This window comes from Vulpes vulpes, chromosome 10, assembly GCF_048418805.1.
Source record: "Vulpes vulpes isolate BD-2025 chromosome 10, VulVul3, whole genome shotgun sequence".
NCBI lineage: Eukaryota > Metazoa > Chordata > Mammalia > Carnivora > Canidae > Vulpes > Vulpes vulpes.
Window position 1 is genome coordinate 34,060,213 of NC_132789.1, and position 14,338 is coordinate 34,074,550.

A 14,338-nucleotide genomic window follows, 5' to 3' on the forward strand; every position below is an offset into this window, starting at 1 on the left:
ACTTTTGTTTTAGTATCTGAAAATTGCCAGAGATGATCACATTTACCATCTGTTCAATTACCAACATTAAATTATTTAGTCTGAGTTCTAATAAGACTCCGAAGTTCATCGCCAGTCCTTTTCACCAGTTTTATTCCTTTGTGCCTTATTTTAATTCATCTTTTTTTGAAGAAAGAGCTGGGTGCACCCTCTACTTTATACTTGTGGTCTCTATGCTCTAAGTGGACTTGGTATAAATTCCTTGTGCTGTAATTTCTGTCTCCCTCAAAACTACGCAGCTCTGGACGTGCGAGGTTCTGACATTAAAGGCATTACGCACAAGGTGGAAGCCACGTCAGACTAATCCTCCTCCTTCCCAACACCCCGCATGACCTGCTGTTGTGGCCTAGCTGCCCATACAATGATCCCTTCCCACTGAAGTCAGGAAGCAGGACACACAGCGGTGTCATTGCCCTGAATCTGCTTCCCCACGGTCGCTGCTAATCAGAAGGATGTACTGAGTCCAGGCTCTGGGTCACGGATTTTCTGTTATGTCCTTGGATATTGTTCTGTTCCACTTGTAATGGGCTCTCTACAAACATAATTGGTTTTTTTCCCTATTTCCTTTGACTTCTATATCCTCTTTCTGTAATAATTTCTATATCCTGTCGTCTTTTCCATTATTTTCCCCAACTCCTACTACCTCTCTGGCTGGATTTCTCATTGCTATTGCTCTCTTTTCTGTGGATGAGGATGGTGACGTCCAGCTCTGTGTTGTTGTTGAGTTCCGCTGGTTTGCTTCTCTTGCTGTCCACGAACACTAGCAGATGTCTTGTTGACTTTTTTTTTTTCTTGTTGACTTTTTAAAGAGATCCTGCGTTCTATAGCGTCAAAGAAATTGTAGATGATTTGTCTAAGCTCTTCCTAGGTTTCTTTCATTCATTTTTCTTTTGTGTCATTGAGCTGCCTTTTTTTTTTTTTTTTTGAGCTGCCTTTTATGTATGTATCTTGCAGCTGAAATTAACTGAAAACTGATTAAACCAGTATGGACCTTATTCTCACATGACGGCGGCCAAGAGGTAGGGAAGCTGTGGACCTGGTGGGATCAGTGGCTCAATGACTCAGTCATTTCCAGGTCTTGTTTTCCATACAGTGTTGGCTTTATCTTAAGGCCATTTCCTCTCAATGGTGTGAGGAAATGAGAGGACTGTGAGGTCATCTCTATGAGAAGACCACCAGTGGAAATAGGGACTTACATATATTCAGTTGTTATGTTGAGTGCCTGTGAAAGGCACTGCAAATTCTCCATGAAAGTACATTGAAATTCTTCAAATTCATTTGGATCCGTTTAGCTTGCATCCCCCCCCAAAATTAGGGACAGATGCCAGGGGGAATGCATGTGTGTGGAACACATGAATTGAATCTAAAGCTGAAAGGCAGGGAGGGTTTTCTCTTGTTCTGAGTCATGTGGGGGCTGGGGGAGTCTTGGGCAAAACCAAAAAGTAGGAAAGGAACTCGTGTGTGTGTGTGGGGGGGGCGGTCTGGGGCTACAGGAAGGGGCCCTTTCTGATAGCCACTCATCCTTTAGTGGGGTTCACTGCCCTGAAGAACAGACTAAGGAAGACTGGAAATGGGAAATTCAGCAGCTTTCACTAGAATTTTCTGCCTTTTAAAATGTACCAAATTATTTCATTTGCTTTCAATTTGGGGCATTCAGGAGTTCACGGGGCACACAGCAAAGCCCAACCACATTCCTTGAAATTGTGCCATTGCCACCTTTCTCCCTTTTTTTATTTTTATTTTTTATTTTTGGTTTCCTATCCCTTTATTGGCCAACATTATGGGCCTTAGAAGGCAAAACTGGTCTATCTATTTGCTTACAGATCCTCCTGATGTTCTGTGGGGCTTAACTGGGCTTTTACGTGAACACTCCTTGCTTTCCAAAGGTCCATTTCTTCCCCTAAATCCACTGGATATTATATTCAGGACCAGAGCACTTCGTGGTCACGTCTGTGGCCCAAGGAGGTCTGACAGCATCAGTCCTGGTCACAAACCACACCTCACAGTATTTGACACATGCGGTTGGTCAGATTTTCCCTGCAGCTAAAGATGAGCTTATATGTTCTATTTTTGCCTTCCCACACCCCTGCCCCTTGTCATTCTCCCCAGAAGGAGAAAAATTGTGAGTCCATTTCCGAAAATGGGTACTAAGCTCATTATGTATGGTTAAGAATATATTTTTTAATAATATAAGCATTTATGATAATAACAATATTTTGTTATTTTAATAACAAAATATTAAAATATTTTTTAATAATATAAGCATTTATGATAATAACTTGTTATTATACTTGTTATTATAGCTTTGGCTATCCCACAAAAATCGTGATTTATATGGTTTTATTTAATTTTATTTTTTTATATGGTTTTATTTTTCATGACCATTCCATTCCATAATGTTTATGACCCTATGGTTATTTAGAAAAGTACTTTGAAACTATTCAAGTGTTTAATCTTTTAAATCTTTGTATTTCTGGTTTCAATATATTTTAGTCGGATATTGTGATGTGACATTGTTATTTTAAAGGATTAAGGACTGCTATTAAGAATTTCTTTACAGTTTGGTATGTGGGAATTTCTAAGAATAAGGTTTTAACTGTTTCATTACTCAAGGAATCAAATAATGAGTGTGGAGAAAAAATTAAATGCATAAGGAAAATAGAAATTGCCATGGTTAATATTTTATTCTAGTTATTAATGGTTGATATCTTAATTCTGTGGTTAATAGTATTGAGTTTTCTTGTATCAAGAATACAAGATTGCTCTTTGCAATACACCGATTGCTCTTTATAGCAATTCTAAGAACACCAGGTAGCTTACCTATGTATCTGTCCTCCCATCCATCCGTGTACACATACATGCTTAAATGCTAGATTTGACCTTGCCATTCAAATCTTTCATATCCTTCAAGTGTCCCCTTGTCATAGGTTTAAAACCATTTTCTTCTATGTAGAAGGAGGATATTAAATAAAATGGGGTTAGGTCACAGATAATTTATTTGAAGTCAACACAAGTTTTAAGCGTGATTCCTGGCAGTGGTAGGAGCGGAGTGGCTGTGGCATCCTTGGAGTGCATCCTGTGCTCTAGACAATCTTCTCAATCTTCACACATTCACTGAAGCTTCACAGAGGACCTGAGGCTAAACGCCCTGGGTCTTCCTGAATATTTGGGGCAGCTACTACTTTCTCTTAGGCAATCCTGTCATTCCAGGGCCTCTATCTTATTCAAAGTTCTCGGCTCCCTAGATGTGAATTATCAGAATGACCTTCAAGTCTTCTGGCTTGTTATTCCTAAATAGGGCCCTATAGGTTACCCCCTTTTCAAAAAATACTCAGTGACTGCCTTTAGATGGAGTGAAAACAGTCACGTGTAGCAATCATGATCCTCAAGAGGCGACGCTTACTGATCCCCCATTATCATCAATTTTCTATTGAACGACAGCAGGCATATGACGGTAGTTTGATGTGTAGAATGTAGGAATTCTGACAGTGGGGATGTAATGCTGTGCTGGCTGCAAGTGTCACTACGGTTGGTCCCCACAGGGCACCATTACGATACCGGTGACCGTATCCCCATGCTGTGCCTCTGCTCTTGTGACTCAGTCCACAGCTGGAAGCCTGGACCTCCCACTCCCCTTCCCCCTTTTCCCCATGCCCCACACTCCCCTGGCAACCATCAGTTTGTTCTCTGTATTTATGGGTCTTGTTTAGTTTATGTCTCTCTTAGATTCCACAGATAAACGAAATCATATGGCGCTGCCCACTAGGTCCCTCCACATGGTTGTGAATGGCAAGATCTCATTCTTTTTCATGGCCAAGTAATAGTCCCCTGTGTGTAGATCTTTTTTTTTTTTTTTACCCATTTATCTATTGATTGACACCTAGGTTACCTTCCTTGGCTAATGGAGATAGTGCTGCAATAAAGACAGGGGTGCACATATTCTCTTGAATTAGTGTTTTCCTTTTTTGGGGGGGAATATACCCAGTATGGAACTGAATTGCACAGTTAATTCTATTTGTCATTTTTTGAGGAACCTCCATAATGTGTCCCTCAGTGGCTGCACCAGTTTGTATTCCCACCAACAGTACGTAAGGATCCCCCTTTACTCCACGCCTTCCACGACATCTGTTATTTCTCGTCCTTTTGATTCTAACCATTCTAACAAGTGTGAGGTCATATCTCATTGTGGTTTTAGTTTTATTTCCCTGATGATGGGTGATACTGAGCATCTTTTCATGTGTCTATTGGCCAAATGAATTTCTTCCTTAAAAAAGTTACTATTTAGGTCCTCTGCTCATTTTAAAACTGAATTGGTTGTTTCGTTGGTATTGAGTTGTAGGAGTTCTTTACATATTTTGGAATATTAACCACATAGTGGATATGTTATTTGCAAATATCTTCTCCCATTCACTAGGTCGCCTTTGTGTTTCGTCATTTCAACTTCACTATACAAATCCTTTTCATCTTGGTGTAGTTTATTTTTGCTTTTTTTTCCTTTACATTAAAAGACACACCTAGAAAAATGTTGCTAGCGCTGATGTCAAAAAAGATTATTGCCTCTTTTTTCTTCTAGGAGTTTTATGGTTTCAGGTCTCATTTAAGTTCTTAATCCATTTTGGAATTATTTTTGTGTAAGGTGTACGGAAGCAGGCCAGTGTCATTCTTTTCCAAAACAGCTGCCCTGTTTTCCCAACCATTGGTTGAAGAGGCATTTTTTCTTTCCCTATTGCATATTCTTGCTTTTTCCCCTGGAGATCAATTGACCGTATAAGAAAATGTTCATTTCTGGGCCCTCTATTACTGTTCCAGTGATCTCTGTGACCATTTTTGTTCCTGTATATCAAAACATACTGTTTTGATTACTGTAACTTTGCGGTAGATCTTACAATCTGGGATTGTGATACCTCCAGCTTTGTTCTTTCTTAAGATAGCCTCAGCTATTCAAGGTCTTTTGTGGTTCCACACAAAGTTTAGTATTATTTGTTCTAGCTCTATGGAAGATGCCATTGGCATTTTGATAGGAATTGCCCTGAATCCACACAGTGTTTTGGGCAGTATAGACATTTTAACAATATTAATTTGTACAATCCATGAGCCAAGAATATCTTTCCATTTGTTCCAATTTATTTCATCAATATTTTATAGTTTTTAGAGAACAGGTCTTTCACCTCTTTGGTTAAATTATTTTTAGTTGTTTTATTTGTTTTGGTGCAATTGTAAATGGAATGGACTTTCTTAATTTCTCTTTCTGCTACTTTGTTGTTAGTGTATAGAAACACCACAGATGTCTGTATATTAATTTGTATCCTGCAACTTTGCTGAATTCATTACTTCTAACAGTTCTTTGATGGAGTCTTTATGGTTTTTTTTTCTTTATGGTTTTCTATGGATAGTATTATATCATCTACATATAGTGACAGCTTAACTTCTTCCTTACCAGTTTGAATACCTTTTATTTCTTTTCTTTTTGTCTGATTGCTTCAGCTGTGACTTCCACTACTATGTTGAATAAGAGCGGTGATAATGGACATCCTTGTATTGTTTCTGGATCTTAGAGGAAAATCTTAGCTATGGGTTTTTCATGGAGGGCCTTTATTACGTTAAAACACGTGCTATCTAAACCCACTTTGTTGGCAGTGTTATCATAAACAGATGCTGGATTTTGTCAAGTTTTTTATGCATCTTTGGAGATAATCATACAGGTTTTATCTTTTTTCCTGCCCATGTGATATATAATGTTGACTGATTTGAGAATATTGAACTACTCTTGCAACCCTGGAATAAATCCCACCTATTTGTGGTGAATGATCCTTTTAATAGATTGTTGAATGTTTTTTGTTGATATTTTGTTGAGGATTTTTACATCCATGTTCTTCAGGGATATTAGTCTGTAGTTCCCTCTCTTGTTTTTTTTTTTTTTTTTTTTTTTTTTGTAGTTTCTGGTTTTGGTATCAGTGCAATGCTGATGTCATTGAATGCACTTGGAAGCTTTCCTTCTACTTTTTGGTAATAATTTGGCTATTAACTATTAATTGGCTATTAATAATTTAGCTATTAACTCTTGCCTTTTATATGTTGGGGTTTTTGGATTACCGATCCCATTTTGTTACTAGTTATAGGTTTATTCAGCTTTTCTATTTCTTCCTTAGAAATTTATCCACTTCTTTTAGATGGTCCACTCTGTTGGCATAGAATTTTTATAGCACTCATACTTTCCAACCTTTGTATTTCATTGCTGTTAGTTGTTACTTCCCTTTCATTTCTGATTTTAATTATTTGGATTTGGGATCTTGTTTTCTTCGTAAGTCTCGCTAGAGGTTTATCAGTACAAAAAAATAATACATTGATCTTTTGTATTATTTTTTTGGTCTCTCATTTATTTCTCCTCCAATTTTAATTATTTCCTTTCTTCTAACTTTGGGCTTCCCTTGTTCTTTTTCTAGTTTCTTTACATGTAAGATTAGACTGAGATTTTTCTTGTTTGTTGAGGTAGGCCTGTGCCAGTATAGATTTCCTTCTTGGAATCGCTTTTCCTGACTCCCAAAGATTTTGGATTGTTGCACTTTCATTTTTATTTGTCTCCATGATTTTTTCTTGTCTCCATTTAAAAAAAATTCATCTTTGATTTCTTCATTGGCAAAGTGGTTGTTTAGTAGCATGTTGTTTAGCCTCAGCATGTTTTTGTATTTTTCCCCAGTTTTGTTTGTTTGTTTTTTTGTTATTGATTTATAGTTTCATACCCTTGTGGATGGAACACATGCCTGGTAGGATTTCCAGTCTTAAATGTACTGAGACTTGTTCTGTGGCCTAAGGAATGTTTCTTGTGCACGTGGAAAGAACGTATTGGGATGTAATGGTCTGTCTATATCTGTTATGTCCATCTAGTCTAATGTGTCTTTCAAAGACACAGTTTCCTTATTGATTTTCTGCCTGGCTGATCTATCCCTCGATGTAAGTGGGGTGTTAATGTTCCCTACTACTATTGTATTACTGTCCATTTCTCCCTTTATGTCTGTTCATTCTTGCTTGATGTATTTAGATGCTCTCATGTCAGGTAGATCAATATTTACAACTGTTATATCCTCTTGTTGGACTGATCCCTTTATCATTATAAAGATTCTCTTAGATAAAATAGACTAAAAAGACTAGAAGTATTCCTACTGCATCTTTTATTTATTTAGGCTTCCTTTTGCATGAATATCTTTTTCCATCTTTTTTCACTTTCAGTTTGTGTGTGTCTTAAAGTCTGAATAAGAAGCACACAGATGGGTCTTTTTTTATCCATTCTATCATTCTGTGCCTTAGATTGGATCATTTAGACTATTTACATTTAAAGTAACTATTGATAGGTATTTACTTATTGCCATTTTCTTAATTGTTTTCTGGTGGTTTCTGTAGTTCTGTTTTTTCTCTTGCTCTCTCTTTGTGATTGATGAGTTTCTGTAGTCTTATGTTTGGCCTTTTTGTCTTTATTTTTGTGTGTGTATCTTTTATAGTTTTTAGGTTTGTGGTTACCATGAGGTTCATATATAATATCCTACTATAGTCGATATTAAGTTGATGGTCACTTAAGTTCAAACACATTCTAAAAGAACTTGATTTTTACTCCCTTGCCACTTTACATATATTGTCATATTTTACATTTTTTAGGTACAGTTGATCTTACTGCTTTTGTCTTTTAACCAACATACTAGCCTTATAAGTCTTTACTAAATGTTTACTTTTACTAATGATTTTTTTTTCCTTTTGTAATTTTCTTCTAATTATGGTCTTCTTTTCAACTTAAAGAATTCCCTTTGGCTTTTTTTTTTTTTTTTTGTAAGGCCAGTTTAATGATGATGAACTCCACTATTTTGATGGTCTGGGAAACTCTCCTTCAAATCTAAATGATAAACTTGCTGGGTAGTGTATTCTTGGTCGCAGGGTTTCTTTCAGCACTTTCAATGTACCATGCCACGCCTTTGTTGACTGCAAAGTTTCTGCTGAAAAATAGCAAGGAGCTTTTCTCTGGCTTTCGAAATTCTCTATCTTTAATCTTTGACATCAACAGCTACTTCTCCTCAAATTTGAAGGAATGATCTTGGAGCTGGTCATTCCCTGTGTAGACTGTGTCTTTCTGGTGACTTTGGCTAGCTGTATAGAGCTGTAGCTATCCTGGACTTGGTGGTACAGGCCACTCTATGTGGGGCCATCCTGGTAGGATGGTCAGAACAAAGTGGGAATGGGTGGGGGTGGTCTCAAGGCTCTCCACATGGAAGATGCCTGGCAGCACAGCTGAAGCTGAAGTAGGCATGAATTCTGGGGTTCTCGTGCTAAGGGCCCCTTGGCAGAAGAGCTGAGGGAGGTAGAAGATGGAGGGGGCACCTGGTGGGACAGCAAGAGCTGAGGTGGGCATGGGCCAGGGTTACACTGGCAAGTCATCTAGAGCCAAAGTAGGGCATGCCTGGAATGTTCTGGGGTGCTCTGCACCTATTTATCTTTGGTGAGATGGCTGGAGCCACAATGTCCTGCTGGGACATCTGGGGCTAGTGTGGTCCAGGAGCCAGGGGCTCACTGAGTTGGCAAACCAGCTCTGATGCCTGGGCTTTGCTCCCCTCTGCACTATCAAGATGGAGGGGAAACATAAGTAGTGTTTGCCAGCCCATCAGGCCTGTAGAGAGTTCCAGCAGCTCTCCCACCATTTGTCAGGGTTCTAGGGCTGGTTCCTTCATTTGAAATTGCCCTTAAGCCACAACACTTTTGTCTGTGCCCAGGACAGATGCATTTGCTCACAGTCCCCCTGTTTCATGTCTTACCACTACAGTTCATACACTGGGGGTGGGGCTTCCCTTTGTCCTGTGTCCCCAACTCTCTTACCTCCATCTTTCCTGTCATTCTGTAGGTGGCCCCCCTCTCTTTCACTGTGCAAAAGTCGTTCAGTTGGCCATCAGTGTCCTATCATTTTTTTTTACATGAAGCTACTGCCCTTCTAGTGAAGCCATGCCTGCCTGGAATGTTCTTTCCTTGCTTTGAATGTCTAAGACACATTCTCTTAGAGCCCAGCTGAGGTCTTGCCTTATTTAAAAGTCTCCTTGGACAAACCGAGCCCTCTTCTGAACTCCTTGATTTATAATGACCCTACCACCCCCTTCTCTTCTGGACACAGCAGGGTGGTGTATTTTGTTTTTCTTTTCCTTGAGGAGCTTATGGTCTGCCTTAGACCTGGAAGTATCCACAGTACCTTTTTTGGTTGTTGATGACTATAATGTTATTACACAGATGACCTGCAAAGCATGCACGTTTCATTTCGATATAACAATTGTTAAGATGTCCTCTTATTTCTATAAACAGTTGACCAAGACATTTTTCTAACGCTATTATCTCCCTTACTTCATTGCTGGCTAAGTGACTAGGCTCAATGGCCTCACAGAAAAAAACAAGATTATTCTACATTCTCATATTTGTATAAAGAACTAGTAATGATGAGGCCAAAAGTTGATGTTGAGTTGGTTGCCTTCCTCTAACCCATTTTAGAGTTTGATGGACTCCTGGTCACTTGCATAATTAATGGAAGCGCTGGAAAAGATATGGTGAGATGTGCTTTAAGATGGCCTGATTGGAGTGACAAAGGCAGGAGTGTGCAGCTGTCTGCTGGTCTATTTTTATCAGTGGTTCTCTGTCAATGTCCATACCTGCCAGTCAGAAGTTCATACATTAGGATTCCCAGTGACCAGTAGTCGGCTGAAATGTCATGGCCTTTGTTCAGGATGATCTCTGGAGCTACGTACTCTGGAGTCCCACAAAAAGTCCATGTTTTCTTTCCAAATCCTATTTTCTTTGCAAAGCCAAAATCAACCTTACAAAGAGAGAAATACAAGTTATTTCAAGACATGTGCATTAAACTTAAAAGCAGTAAGTTCTTTAGCTGGAGTGTACTGATAATAAAACAAAAACAGATGCACATTGCTATAGTTCTCTAGTCTGAAAGGAGCCACCTATACTTCAAACACAGCCTCCCTGATCAAACCCAGTTTCTTTTTTCTTTTTTAATAGGAAAAGGTGAAATTTGAGTATAGGATAAAACTCAAGTCATTAAAAATAAAGGCAAATCTTTCTTTCCAGAATTATTTTCCAATTTTTACTCCTTTCCTGCCAATGGAAAGCCATAACTCCTTTACTGAAAATCTGTAAAAGACTCGTTGGACCTCCTTGACAAATTTTCCAGAATATGCATGATTTCTGCTGGAATTGAGGTTGACAATCCATTTAGTATTGAGAAGCCACTTCACTGCTGCAGGAGCTGAGTCACAAAGTTTATCCCTGCCCTTGGTAAGCACAAACAGGCACAACATGCAAATGTATTCTTTATTTTTCTAGAAACCTTTTGATGAAGGAGCATCAAATGCAGAAAGTCTATTTTTTTCTAAAACAATTTGGTTGAGAATATAAATAATTAACTGCCATTGATTTGACTTCCTTGAAAACCATATGCCGAACAGAAATTCCAAAAGGTTAAAAAATCTGCACTGACAAATGCAGAGTCCATAAAAATTGTACATTTTATAATAATGAGAACTTCCCTCCTGTGTTAAATATTTAGAGCATTTGAGTGATTTTATTATGATGATGATCACTATTATTATTATAATCAAAATGGCCTGGATGACATTGCCTACCAAGCCTATTTTTTTTCCCCATTAAGGTTGTATATAAATCAGGGCACTGAGATGGCTCAGTCGGTTAAACATCTGCCTTTGCCTCAGGTCATGATCCTTGGGGTCCTGGGATCGAGCCCCATATCTGGGCTCCCTGCTCAGCGGGGGAGTCTGCTTCTCCCTCCCGCAGCTTGTACTCTCTCTCTCCTTTTTTCTCTCCAATAAATAAAATATTTTTTAAAAAAAGATTATACAGAAATCTAAAATATTAAAACAATTCACGGTTTTCTACAATGTAAATATCCATTCCCTGTGAATGGCAGAAAGTCTTGGAAAAGGTCTCTACGGCCCTTCTAGGTCTAGAACACGTGCCAGCAAGCACGAGCCATTCAAACCCATTCTGCCATGGGAGTATTATCAGTTTGGACTTAGCCAATTTAATGTCTTAGGAAACATAAGACATTTGAAAGGATAGTTTGATGCATCATTTCAAAGAACAGTTGGATGCAAAGAGTAACACGAAAGTCTGATTTTAGGAAAAGTTACAGCATTTACAAAAGGACATGGAGATTTCAACGAACACGCTTGATGAAGGCCTATTTTAAAACTGCAGGGAATCCACTGCGGGTGTGTAGGGTGCACTGACCAGCTTGGTGTAGCCTCTGTGATCCAGGATGAGATTCTCTGGCTTGAGGTCCCTGTAAATGATTCCTTTGGAATGCAGATAGGCGAACGCCTCCACCACGCATGCTGTGTAGAATCTGGTCGTAGAATCTTCAAATGAACCTCTGAGATACGGAGAACAGAAATGTGTAAGACATTAGTCTTTCTGATACGATTTTATTTATGTTTTCTCATGTCATGACATTCCTGTGCCAAAGTGTGACCCCAGAGACCAATAGCCTATGGCCAAATGTCATATAATTGCCGCTGCCTTGGGTTTTCAGAAGCACCTAGAGGATCAAGTCAAGTAATTTTTTGCCCTTACGAATGGGATAGTTAACCCTAACTTGCAAGCACCGCACACAAGCTCAACCACACCCCCCTCCTTCTGTGAACGCGGTGGCTTCCCCCTGGCAGCCCCCTGTCCTCCAACCAGGCACAGCTACAGTGGTGGTCGGGAGGAGACAAGTCCTATCTTAGAGGCTTATTTTGGAAACGAGAAGTTTAGAGGTTCAGTCCTATTTATTCTTGAGGGCTTGTTTCTGAATCTAAGTAATTCTGGTACACTTCATGAGAACATGAATAAGAAATGTTTTCAAAGAACCACTTTGGAAATGAGGTGTGATGCTATGACTAAATCATCTATCGCAAGCTCAATATTCTATTTTTTGAAACTTTCGCCAGCAAGAGAAATAATACCTACCTCCCTCACTAGTGCCTTCTTATTAAGAAAAAGATGGGGTGAAGAAAGAAGTAGAAGGAAAAAGGTACTTGGACGGGAATATAGATTTGTAAACTTGATTCTGATGTTTAGCAAAAAAGTCCATGTTCTCTGTCTTTCCCTCTCTTTATTTAATGAAATAACGATAAAGGGAGAAAAAACCCAAAAAAACAAAAACACTGATACCTAAGGTTAGCTCCTTGTTTCTATACCAGAAACTTTGTACTTTAACATTTTTTTTCCATGAAATTCTTTAAAAAGATAAACTATATTTCCCTTTTTCATTTCATGATGGTTCAGGAACATTTGTGTGAACATCTGTCCAGAGGAGGCTGCGATGTAACGCAAGAGAGAAGCACACCGGCCGTCGCAGGTAGCCCCACAACTGAAGGTGGCCCGAGCTTGCTTCCATTAGAGTCCCTAATGCTGGTTTGCATTTTGGTGACTTTTGCTTTTTTTTTTTTTTTTTTTTTTTTTTTAATATCGAGTAGTAGAGGCAAAGACACTGGGAAGTAGAACATGACTGGTATTTTTTACAAAATGGAGCAGTGAACCCAAGGCCAAAGCAGGACCTTTCAGGTTTTTCTTTTTTTCAATACTAGTTTCACCAGGACACCTGCACCCCGATGTTTCTAGCAGCAATGTCCACAATAGCCAAACTGTGGAAGGAGCCTCAGTGTCCATCGAAAGATGATGGATAAAGAAGATGTGGTCTATGTATACAATGGAATATTCCTCAGCCATTAGAAATGACAAATACCCACCATTTGCCTCAACGTGGATGGACCTGGAGGGTATTATGCTGAGTGAAGTAAGTCAGTTGGAGAAGGACAAACATTATATGGTCTCATTCATTTGGGGAATATAAATAATAGTGAAAGGGAATAGAAGGGAAGGGAGAAGAAATGGGTAGGAAATATCAGAAAGGGAGACAGAACGTAAAGACTCCTAACTCTGGGAAACGAACTAAGGGTGGTGGAAGGGGAGGGTGAGGGGTGGGGGTGACTGGGTGGCGGGCACTGAGGGGGGCACTTTACGGGATGAGCACTGGGTGTTATTCTGTATGTTGGCAAATTGAACACCAATAAAAAATAAATTTATTAGAAAAACACCCAGTGCTCATCCCGTCAAGTGTCCGCCTCAGTGCCGTCGCACTGGGTGTTTTTCTGTATATTGGTAAATTGAACACCAATAAAAATTAATTTATAAAAAAAACTGTAAAAAAAAAAAGAAATCAAAATTTCACATAATGAAAAAAAAATAAATTTATTATTAAAAAAACAAAAACAAAAAACAAACAAAAAAAACCCCAAATACTAGTTTCTTCCAGAATGTTCTTCCTTTCAAACTCTAATGTCCCTGGTGTTGTCACTGAAATATTTTGCTCTTCCCAAAGAAACATCTTCCTTTTGAAATACAATTCAAGGCAGGAAGATATCTACTCTTACAGATAACTAGAATCTTAACTATAGTTAAGAAGATTCTAGGGTTTCTCTTCAATGTCTGAATGGAAGGATTGCAAACTTATAAGGACGAGATAAAGCTTCTTTGAGAAGGAACGACACACCGTATGCTGCGGTTCTCTTCTGACTGGGAACTACCTTTGCCGAGGGAACACTGGATAATTCTTTTTTTTTTTTTTTTAATTTTTATTTATTTATTTATGATAGTCACAGAGAGAGAGAGAGAGAGGCAGAGACACAGGCGGAGGGAGAAGCAGGCTCCATGCACCAGGAGCCCGATGTGGGATTCGATCCCGGGTCTCCAGGATCGCGCCCTGGGCCAAAGGCAGGCGCCAAACCGCTGCGCCACCCAGGGATCCCCAACACTGGATAATTCTGTGTGTTGAGTAGGGGGTTGGAGTAGCGCCGTGGAGGTTCTTTCTTCTTTGCCCTGAGGTACGCACGCTTGCCCATCTGGAGCACCATCTTTCTATCAATTGGAGAGATCACTTGTAGTAAACAGTAAGCATCCACGTGCAGAGAATTCACACAGCTGGAACTCTACTGAGGCCACATAGGACTCCAGTCCTCTGTCCCTGGAGAGTTGTGCAAAGCCGTGGCAGAGCCCAAACAAAACAGGACCGTACATGGAACACAGCTCTGTCCTATTTCACTCTACATGGTTTTTTTTTCCCTTTATTTATGATAGTCAGAGAGAGAGAGAGAGAGGGAGAGAGAGAGAGAGAGGGGCAGAGACACAGGCAGAGGGAGAAGCAGGCTCCATGCACCGGGAGCCCGACGTGGGATTCGATCCCGAGTCTCCAGGATCGTGCCCTGGG

At 39.4% G+C, this 14,338-nt stretch overlaps 1 protein-coding gene across 3 annotated transcripts in view; it reads right to left on the minus strand.

Annotated features, from left to right (window-relative positions):
* Nucleotides 1-14,338, minus strand: part of PRKG1 (protein kinase cGMP-dependent 1) — a 1,174,671-nt gene that overhangs the window by 10,444 nt on the left and 1,149,889 nt on the right. For all 3 annotated transcript variants that reach the window (XM_026014785.2, XM_026014784.2, XM_072723549.1), the window contains 2 exons: nt 11,320-11,461; nt 9,711-9,874 (listed from right to left, as the gene is read on the minus strand). In XM_026014785.2, coding sequence (XP_025870570.1) covers nt 9,711-9,874; nt 11,320-11,461 — 306 coding nt within the window. The remainder of the gene's footprint in view (nt 1-9,710; nt 9,875-11,319; nt 11,462-14,338) is intronic.